The following is an 11,482-nucleotide window of genomic DNA, read 5'->3' as shown; positions in this document are numbered from 1 at the left end:
CCCTCACAAGAGGTACCTTACCCCCGCAATATACAGTGCCAATAGGGCCGCCAAACAGGGCTAAATAACTCACACCAGCAAAAGAGCTATAAACTTATATAAGCCCTATAAGTATATTGTAAGGTACTAGGTATCTGTGTTCTCCACAACACATCCCGATCACCCCCACATATCCTCCCTCTCCCCCCCTCTCTCTCCCCCCCCCCCCCTCTCTTTCTCTCTCTCTCTCTCTCCTTCTCCCTCCTCTCTCTCCCCCCCCCTTATCTCTTCTCTATCCACAGGCTGCGCCACGGCAAAACCAAGAACATATATATATATATAGTTGAAATATTACCAGCTAATATATAAGGGGAGGTGCACCAACACAGATATTAATGTCGGATCAGAGCATAGAAGAAAGAAATTGTGTTTTCAGGGCACTGTTTTAAATTTGGTTAGGTATGATAGACAATTAATATTAAAAATATATCCTTCATTTGTATAAATTAAAAACAATTATAGAAAAATATTAAAAGAAAATAGAAATGAGGACTATAACAAATGAAACTGTTAAGACGGTACAAAACTACCCTGCTATCTCGCTGTTGCAATATTAATATCAAAATAATAAGCAGAGTCTGAATAATATTCCGGGGACCATAATCCTATTAAGTAGATATATTCCTACTTTTCCCCAATTGATAGACCTGTTATGCTGTGCAACAATATGCTCAGATTGAAATCAATAACCAAAGCCAGCCAGATTATATTGTGATGAGACTGGCACTTAAAGGGCATATTCGTCACCTGGGCTTATGTACAGGTAAAAATAATGTCCATGATGTTATATAGACTGAATTCTAAAATAAATGTGTGCAGTCTAACAATTTATGATATTGATACTTTTAATTAAACAACGTAATGACTTGGTAACAACAAAATTGGCTGGATAAGTGCGCCCCTTATAGGAACCCTATTCACGTTTACTGGGTCATTGGGAGGCACAGATATACTCCTCTGAAAGGAATCTTTCTAGGTAGTAGAGTATGATATGCCCCATACAGGGGAATTAATATTGCTTTTAGTAAGAGGAGTCTAAATTAAGACCTATTACTGAGCAATTGTATCTCAGTCGTTCAAGGCAACAGCTAACTATAGTGTTTGTAAGGTAGTCACAGCGAGCCTAGCGAACGCCGTCACGCATTTCGCTATGAGCTTTTACAAAGCAACCCGATGGTATGCCTTGATTGGCTCTATAAAGGGTTGAACACACCCCCAGCAGTGACGTAATGTGTCATATGATCGTGAGCTGTCAAACTAAAACGCGATCAGACCTTCCGCTCTGCAGCACTGATTAGTCCTCATATCATATGATCATAGAGGACGTACTTAGTCATGGAGGTCCCGTCTATATGTAGATATGGTTGGCATGGAGATTAGGTAGACAAGCAATGGATAGAGACTACGATCACTGTGGCCGTATTGTGTTAGGGTGAGCAATGAATAATGTGAAAGATTAAATGACATTGTGTTCAAATATAGATGAATTTTAATTGTGATATTAAGAATATTGAATTAATATACAAAATAAATAAAATTGAATCATAAACTGGCAAAAACACCAATTTCAATAGTACAATTAAAGGTAAGAGATTAGGATGTGTGTTTGAATCAAATAAAGTGAATGAATGTAAAGGAGTGGATAAATATTTATGATTAATTAATAAATATGGAGCTATGTTAAACATTAAATATTGGCAAGTGACAAGTGAATTGCTGAAAAATATTGACAATAATCAATAGTGGAAAATGATGAAAAACAAATTAAATGAGTAATAAATATAAATTGATGTCGAATGAATAAATAAAGGTGAAGAGAAATTATTTTACACAACATAGAAACATTATGAGTGAAGAAAAATATGTGAAAAAGAGATGATGATAATATTAATTATGGTATATATGTCCAATTACTACAGAATAGAGGGAGAGGAACACACCCTATATATTAAGGAACTTTCCAAGTGTATGTGATCATCATAAAATCCTTCTCATAAGGAGACAACAGTACATTAAAGAAAAACTGAATTATTAGTATCATTCAGGCCACAAGGAATTAAGCTTCCCATGAGTAAGATTTTTGTTAGTCTCACGCCTAAGAAGCTCTTTCTGTAGATCCCCTCCTCTTAGACCCAGATGAACTCGCTCCATGGCAAACGCAGTTAGAAATTTTGGGTCACTGTTATGGTATTTAAGGAAATGTCTAGCTACCGTGGTAAGTGGTATATAATTAGCACTTTCCCTAGTAGCATTGCGAACATTAAGTATCTATATATCTATACACACACACACACATATATGTATAGTTAAGTGACACATAAACAAACCTGGTAGTGTGCTATGTAACCTATAAGTACAGGTTCATTAGAAGCTGTGGTAGTGCCACCATTTAATAAGCTCAGATTAATAATTCACTAACATTAAACAGCCTGTTGTGAAATTAATATTAGCAATTTACCTCAAATGTGTATCCATATTAACACAACAACGGTAAAATGTTTCCATTTGTGTACATTCCTCTTTAAGGTACAAAATAAATTTACAAGACAAATCAGATAAAAACAACCCACACAGTTTAATACTTATGTTCGACTCACCTCCTCAGCCTCTTTGTAGTTTCCAGCCGCAGCTTTGGCTTGAGCATAGTTAAAGTTAAAGGAGTCATCACTGTAGAAGTAACTCTGAATTGAAAAATAAAACATCAGTAATATTTTCTATCTACAAGAAAGAACACAAATCAGAAGAACTTGTAAACTAGAGATGTTCACTGACCCCAGTGTTTTGGTTTTGGCAAATCCGCTGTTGGGAATTTGATTTACAAAAATTGCTAAAATATGCAAAAATCACATAATTTTGCTCCTTTTTTGTTCCTACATTATTATTAACCTCAATAACACTAATTTCCAGTCATTTCCAGTCAATTTTAAACACCTTACAGGCCACAATATTATTTTCTTACACTTTTGGCTAAAGACTGCAGCAAGCTGGCTGGATACTAAGTGACAGAGCAATGGCACAAACACACGGCAGTTCACAGCACATGAAGGTAACATTGCCACTCAGCAGTGGCAGAAAAGAAAAGTGGTGCAAGATGGAATTGTCCTCCCACCCACCCTAAGGCAAGATATTGAAAAGGACATGTACAGTTTAACAAAGAAAGCACTCCGGCGACAAGGAGGGCCACCTTTGTGGCTTAAGTGCTTGATTTGTTTAGGCCCCCACAAAACAAGCTACCAATAGCTTAGCTGTCTTAAGCCAAAGGGGTAAATTATCAACTGCCGATTTTTTCAATTCGCCGCTATTCAGCGAGTTTGCAGTGAAGATTTAAAGCGGCAATGGCTTTAAAGACAAAACAATGCCTTTTAAGCCATTGCCGCTTTAAATTTCCACTGCAAACTCGCCGAACAGCGGTGAGTTGAAAAAAATCGGCAGTTGATACATTTACCCCCAACAGTGCTGTCAATGAACTCTACAGTGACAAGATGTTGTTGTCATCATCCTCACCCTCATCAGTATGTACATCATCCTCACACAATATTAAATCATCCCCGGTGGAATGCACCATTACAGAAGTCTTTGTACTTTTAAGTAATTGACGATAAAGGCCTCCTCGTGGAATTTGTAGTTCATTTTGATGAACATCATCTTTTACACAGTTTTAGGAAGTAACCTCCTACGCCGATCGCTGACAAGGTTCACTGCTGTGCTGAAAACTCTTTCTGAGTACACACTAGAGGGTGAGTAGCTTAGGTATTGCAAAGCGAGTTTGTACATGGGTCTCCAAATTGCCTTTTTTTTCCCTCCCAGTATGTAAAGGGACTGTTTGACATGTCAATTTGTACACTGTCATTAAAATCATCTTCCCCCATTCTTTGGATGTTGATAATACGAACAGATGGAGTTACGGCAGCGGTGTCACGAATTTTGGTCAATTCTTTTAGAGTAGACCAGACGTCAAAATGTTGTCTACATTATCAACGGGTGACTTGGGAAAGCTAAGTTTTGCAAAGCACATGACAGTTTATAGCACATCTAGGTAACATTGGCACGCAGCGGTAGCTGAAAGGAAAAGTGGTGCAAGATGGAATTGTCCTCCCACCCACCCTTATAATGGATCTTAAAAAGGACATGCATACTTTAACAAACCAAGCACTTCAGCAGCAAGGAGTGCCACTTTTGTGTCTGAAGCACTTGGTTTGTTTGGGCCCCCACAAAACAAGGTAACAATGGGCTTAAGGCAGGTAAGCGAACAGTGCTGTCAATAAACTCTAAGACTGCAGTGAGCTGCCTGTTTACTCTGTCGATTATTAACGGCACAAACACACGGCAGTTCAAAGCACATTTAGGAAACGATGCAACACAGCAGTGGCAGAAAAGAAAAGTGGGGCAAGATGGAAATGTCTTTCGGAACTCCCATCCACCCTTACATTGGATTAACATAATATGATTGATGCGCAGCAGAGAAGACAACGTTATAAAGTCAACAATATAATGACATCAACAGTATTATTACGATATCAATTGAAATGTAGACAGTATTTATTAGGATGACAATTCAAATGTAGACATTATCTCTAACTCTAACCCTGTCAATATCCCTAGATCTGTCCCTATCCCTACACCTGTCCCTAACCATATCCCTATAACAATACTGTCCACATTTAAATAGTATACCTAATCATACTGCCAACTATGTGAATTGGCGACCTAATAATACTGTTGAAATCTCAATTGTTGACTGTTACACAAGCTGATGGACCAAGCCCAAAAAGTCAAACAGATTAAGATGGAATTGTCCTTGTGAAATATGTTAAAAAGGTTTAACAAACTCACACAGAAACAGGAAGGCTAGCAGGTACAGTTTAACAAACCACTGGACTCTAAGACTGATGGCTTTTAGCTGTTCCTACATCCTCTGAAGAATATAAAGGTTGCAGTTCCACCTTGTTGCCACCTCTTACGTCAGTTGGTGGCAGGGCAAATTAAATTGTTCTTGTAGCTGCTGCAATCTCCTACATGCTGTTGCAGAATGCTGTATATGTCCCGAAATTTTACAGGCCACAGACAGCATCTCCTGCACGTCCCTGTCATTTTTCAAGAAGCTCGGCACCACCATATTGCCTGTGTGAGCAAAACAGGGAATGTGATGGAATTCACTCAGCTGTAATGCGCTCACATTATTGGTGGCACTATCAGAAATGACATATCCTGAGGAGAGTCAAGTGGGATAAGCCATGTAACAATTAAAATCCTTAGTTTATGTAACAGATTGTCAGCTGTATGCCTCTTAGTGAAGCCGATGATACACAGAGTAGCCTGCATATGAAAAATGTGACGTAGTTGGGTACATGCTGCTGTTGTTCCTGCTTGTGAAGGCGAATCACCAACCCAGTCAAATAATCTTTAGTTTGCCCAGTACCAATTGTTCACATATCTTTGGTTAAGTGTACATTGGGTAGAATGGCATTTTGTAGCCCAAATAATTACATTTTTACGAACCTTCTGGTAGAGGTGAGGAATAGCCTTTCTAGTAAAATGGTGTTGTGATGCAATTTGGTAGCGGGGACACAAGACCTCAATTAACTGACTAAAACCAGCTGCATTAATAGTGAATACTGGACGCAGATCTAATACTAGCATAGTCTGTGAACCGCCTTGCGACTGGGTGACAGCATTCAAACTTGCTTCCTCTTGCAAAGGATTGTTTAACAGTCAATTATTGTAAATTACTATTAGCCTTTTTCTTGGTCTACTTCTGGATTGAAGATCCAGCAGCAGCAGTGGGACTAACGCTCAAGAATTCTTCAGAGGAATCTTGGATAGGGGAGGAGTCATCTCGCCTTAGCAACTTGGATGCAGGACTCCAATCATTAGTGAGGACATTGATGAGGAAGGTGGTGTTTGTTATGAATCCCAGTGCATTCACGAAGAGCAACAGAAGTGTAAAGCAAAGTGTCTTTATTCAGGTAAATACACAAAAAAGATAACTCAGATCCACTGATAAGAACAGGTTCCTAAAGGAGACTGTATAGTAAAAATGGCAGGAACAGGTATTATAAGTTTTACCCCAGTCCAGAAGGCACAAGGCTGTCCAGGAAGCAGACAGAGTCCAGGGATCAAGCAGAGATCAGACAAACAAATCCAAATAGCCAGGCAGAGATCAAGCAAATAAGCAAGGTCCAGAAGTCTGTCCAAAAGGTCAGGGCAACAGGCAAAACTGCGTGGTCAGGCAAATGATTCGGGGTCTCAGGCAAGCAGGCAAGGTCCAAGGTACAGGCAGGGGTCATACACAGAAGTTCAATCCAGCAGGTATATACCAAACAGCACAGGAGCAGGTTAGCAGCAGCCAGGAACAAACGGATGAACTGCACAGAGAACAGCTAGAGGCAGCTACTTAAAGCAGTGCAACAGGTGCAGTTCTAATCAGGCATAATGCAAGGAGATTAACTCCTTCAGGCACGTAGAAGAGTTCAGGAACAGAACAGCAGCACCTCTGGTGGTATGAGGCACTGCAGCTAGGTACAAACAACAGACAGGGTTGTAACATAGCCCCCCCTTTAAGGAGCGGATTCCAGACGCTCCATACAAGCTCCCTTCAGGTATTCCTCCTCTTCTTTTTCTTTTTATGGGATCTTCCTGAAGATCTAATTGGGCTCTTCTCCAAAGGAGTACAGAGAAGACCCAATTCCTCAAAAACAAAAGAATTGGCAAGTTCGTCCACTAAGTCTCTTGTATCTTCAACGAATTCACTCTCAGAGTCTGAGTCCCAGCCAAGGGTCAGGATAGGACCTTTTATTCTATTAGAGGATGGCGGTATGCCCAAAAAGCCAGTCACCACGATTGGTGTTTGTTGTGACTGAAGTGGCAAAGCAAGGTTTTTTCCGTTCTTGTTAACCTTCTCCCTAGTTGACCTAGACTGTCTGATGGAAGACACATTCATAGAGGTCTTATGGACAAGTGCAGGAACTGATGCACAGGCTGGAATGGGCACAGAAAAATCGTGATCAGATGACTTTATTATGGATGGAGTGTACTACTAACAAACCGCATTAACAAAGTCCATGGCATTATGAATAATGGGGTCATCGGAATTTAGTAATGAGAAGGCCCAGGTTTGTGGCTCCCCTCTAAAACACATAATGATTGAACCCACTTGGTCAAATTGGTCAACAAAATAATCTGGACATTCTTGAAACTGTTTCATGGAAAGTTCGAGTACTGTAACAAACTGTTTGATGTCTCCATCAAAGAAGACTGGAGGAGGATCTGATGACTCAGAAGAGGCTTTTGGGCATTCAGGCTCAATAGCAGTCTCTGGAGAGTACCCAGCTTGTGCAGCAGTCTCAGAGCAGACAGCACTGTGATGCCTCAGAGCAGACAGCACTGTGAGATGCCTCAGGGCAGACAGCACTGTGAGATGCCTCAGGGCAGACAGCACTGTGAGATGCCTCAGAGCAGACAGCACCAAGTGACAAGTCAGGCTGAACCGCATAGAATGGGAACTCGGGCTGAACCGCATGGCCAGGCAACTCGGGCTGAACCGCATGGACAGGCAACTCGGGCTGAACCGCATGGACAGGCAACTCGGGCTGAACCGCATGGACAGGCAACTCGGGCTGAACCGCATGGACAGGCAACTCGGGAGGGGGCTGGAGTGACAGAGCCCTCTCTGGAAAGGGCTGGAGGTACAGGGCCCCCTCTGGAGCAGACTGTAAGGGCAGCGCCCCCTCTGGAGCAGACTGTAAGGGCAGCGCCCCCTCTGGAGCAGACTGTAAGGGCAGCGCCCCCTCTGGAGCTGAAGACTCGGGAGTAGAGGCAGCGGCTGAAGACTCGGGAGTAGAGGCAGCGGCTGAAGACTCGGGAGTAGAGGCAGCGGCTGAAGACTCGGGAGTAGAGGCAGCGGCTGAAGACTCGGGAGTAGAGGCAGCGGCTGAAGACTCGGGAGTAGAGGCAGCGGCTGAAGACTCGGGAGTAGAGGCAGCGGCTGAAGACTCGGGAGTAGAGGCAGCAGACTCAGGACCGGACCCAGCAGACTCAGGACCGGACCCAGCAGACTCAGGACCGGACCCAGCAGACTCAGGACCGGACCCAGCAGACTCAGGACCGGACCCAGCAGACTCAGGACCGGACCCAGCAGACTCAGGACCGGACCCAGCGACAGGAGACTCAGGATCGAAGGCAGAGGCTGGCACCTTGGAACAGGAGGCAATGGCTGGAGACTCAGTGCTGGCAGTAGCTGGAACTGGCACCACAGGACAGGCGGCAGCTGGAACTGGCACCGCAGGACAGGCGGCAGCTGGAACTGGCACCGCAGGACAGGCGGCAGCTGGAACTGGCACCGCAGGACAGGCGGCAGCTGGAACTGGCAGATTAAACTGAAGTAAAGCAACAGGAGGTGACGTGCAGAACAATCCAGGGTCTGGAGAGGAGCACACTGAAGGCTGCTCCATAGGATGTTGTGGTCTGCGGAGAGGACAGCTTTGTAAGAAATGTTCGCCACTGGCGCAGTAGAGGCATAGTTTACCAATTCTTCTGCGCCATCGTTCCTCCTCAGTGAGAGGGGAACGCAGGTAGCTTGGTCATTTAGAATCCCTAATGGTAGGGTCCGCTGGCATTACCATAGATCCAACACCAATGTCAGAAAAAGTTCTGGGAGGATTCTCTGCAGTCTGCATGCTTTCATTAGAGGAGTTTGTTGCTTTAAAATCAGAATTAGTGTTGAAACTACTTATAACAGCAGCAGGAAGAATTTTAAGCAGTTCTTAGAGTAAAGTGGATACTTGTATGATTTGGTAACGGAGCTGAACAGTGTCCATTTGCAGCATTTGTAATTGTGGACTTACAGACATGTCTAATAGCCAAACACAGAGTTCAATGCAAAAACACTAGGAATTCCAGGACTAAGACAGACGGCGGGCAATCAGCAGGCCCAGATTGTATGGCAGTTCATCATGTTATGAATCCTAGTGCATTCACGAAGAGCAACAGAAGTGTAAAGGAAAGTGTTTTTATTCAGGTAAATACACAAACAAGATAACTCAGATCCACTGATAAGAACAGGTTCCTAAGGAGACTGTATAGTAAAAATGGCAGGAACAGGTATTATAAGTTTTACCCCAGTCCAGAAGGCACAAGCCTGTCCAGGAAAGCAGACAGAGTCCAGGGATCAAGCAGAGATCAGACAAACAAATCCAAATAGCCAGGCAGAGATCAAGCAAATAAGTAAGGTCCAGAAGTCTGTCCAAAAAATCAGGGCAACAGGCAAAACAGCGTGGTCCAAGGTACAGGCAAATGATTCGGGGTCTCAGGCAAGCAGGCAAGGTCCAAGGTACAGGCAGGGGTCATACACAGAAGTTCAATCCAGCAGGTATATACCAAACAGCACAGGAGCAGGTTAGCAGCAGCCAGGAACAAATGGATGAACTGCACAGAGCACAGCTAGAGGCAGGTACTTAAAGCAGTGCAACAGGTGCAGTTCTAATCAGGCATAATGCAAGGAGATTAACTCCTTCAGGCACGTAGAAGAGTTCAGGAACAGAACAGCAGCACCTCTGGTGGTATGAGGCACTGCTGCTAGGTACAAACAACAGACAGGGTTGTAACAGTGTTGCTTTACAAATGGCTAGATAACTGTTGTCAGGATTGGGTAAAAATAATTCCACACATAAGAGGTGGATTTATTGGTCTTATGCACAGGCATGACAATGGCCTTCTTCTTATCACTGGAAAGAACTGCTACCACTGATGCAGGATTTACACAAACAACATCATCATCATCAAACTTTATTAGCGCCATCGTCAGCTACACAAAAATCCCCCTCATCTGTTTGCAAATACAAAGTGGTATCCTACATTTGTGTATCACCAGCTACACTAAGAGGCATACCGCTGACAACCTGTTTGAAAAACTAAGGGATGTTATTGCAACATGGCTTATCATGCTTGGACTCTTCTGAGGATGTGTAATTTCTGATAATGCCACCAATATTGTGAGAGCTGCAACTGCTGTTAGGAAAAAACGTAGTTTTCCCAAGACACCCAGTTGTGATGCAGATGAGTCAGCACATTTTGACATTTGGTCCGGTCTAAAAGAATTGGCCAAAAATTGTGACATCTCTTCCATTACCGCCAATTACATCAAAGTACAGAGACTTCTGTAATGGTGGATTCCAGCGGGCATGAATTTGTATTGTGTGAGGATGATGTACACACTGATGAGGGTGAGGGTGAGGATGATTACAGTGTAGATTGCAGGTGCTAGGATCGAGCTGAGAGAAGGGAGCAAGCAGATGTTAATATTTTGGTAGAATGGCATGTTGGCAATTTTATGTCTTTTCTACTGTAAACTTTCCCTTTATTAGAGAGGTGTTTTTTTTCTTTAAAAAGGTGAAAGCTTTTTTTTTTTAATCATTTTTGTTTCCCTGACTTAAAACCTTTAAGAACATAGGTTTTAACAGATGACGTAGAGGGATTAGTATCATCTTGACTAATGCCAGCGGGTGCTTGGTGCTCCTGGTCTTCTGGTGACTGATGTGAATCCATATCGATGGCACAGGGCAATGTGACTGGAGACTGGAGAGTCACAAGAACACTGCTACCCCTCCTGTTTCTGTATGAGCAATGGCACAGAGCAATGTGACTGGAGACTTTTCAGAACACTGCCACCCCTATTGTTTCCTTTCAGCAATGACAATGAGCAATGGTACTGAAACTGTAGACTGCCAAGAACACTGCCATCTCTCCTGTTTCTGTGTGAGCTATGGCACAGTACAATGTCACTGGAGATTCCCAAGAATCCAGCTACCCGTTCTGTGTCTGTCTGTGAAATGGCGCTGGATCTCCGTGGAGGGAGGTACTTATAGAATCCAAGAGATCTGACGATGCAACAATGACATTTTGCCTCGTTTTCAGTTCCAAGGGCGTGCAAAAGGGCACGTGACTCGGATCTGCGATGTTCAGGTGGGCTCGGTTTTCGGGAAACAGAGTCTGAACATCTCTACTCAAAATCACTAAAGTCACCTGTAACATAGTGTTAGCAAATAAAATCCCTATAAAATCTAGTAAGCGCTTTATTTCCTATCTTTGTAGTGGCCCCTGAAACATTACAAGTGTTATGTTAATATGAATTAAATTACCTATAAACTTAAAATATGTCTATGTGTGTAATGAAGAATTCTGTAATTTATTAATAAATCGAACCACAGGTTTTTTACTGGTTGACAGCAGGGCGCTAGGGGATTTTTATTGTGTTTCTTTCCTAGATGTCCCCTCCATTATGTTAGGAACCCCTCCAGTCGGTACAGCACAACCCGGAATCTACTCTGCCAGTCAAGTGTTCACTGGAGCCCCTAGTGGTGGGGACAGACTGGGCTGCAGACTGACAGAGGGTCGTGAATTGTGTACCCGCTGGGGAGAACCCAGGTAAACGAAGTGAAGTCCAAGC

General features: G+C 42.9%; 1 protein-coding gene across 3 annotated transcripts in view; it reads right to left on the bottom strand.

Annotated features, from left to right (window-relative positions):
- IFT56 (intraflagellar transport 56) overlaps positions 1–11,482 on the bottom strand; it is a 116,728-nt gene that overhangs the window by 21,823 nt on the left and 83,423 nt on the right. For all 3 annotated transcript variants that reach the window (XM_075182888.1, XM_075182887.1, XM_075182889.1), the window contains one exon: positions 2,637–2,720. In XM_075182888.1, the coding sequence (XP_075038989.1) occupies positions 2,637–2,720 (84 nt within the window). The remainder of the gene's footprint in view (positions 1–2,636; positions 2,721–11,482) is intronic.

Source organism: Mixophyes fleayi, chromosome 8 (assembly GCF_038048845.1).
Source record: "Mixophyes fleayi isolate aMixFle1 chromosome 8, aMixFle1.hap1, whole genome shotgun sequence".
Lineage (NCBI taxonomy): Eukaryota > Metazoa > Chordata > Amphibia > Anura > Limnodynastidae > Mixophyes > Mixophyes fleayi.
The sequence above is the reverse complement of the archived record's forward strand: the minus strand, read 5'-3'. Positions and strand labels throughout refer to the sequence as shown.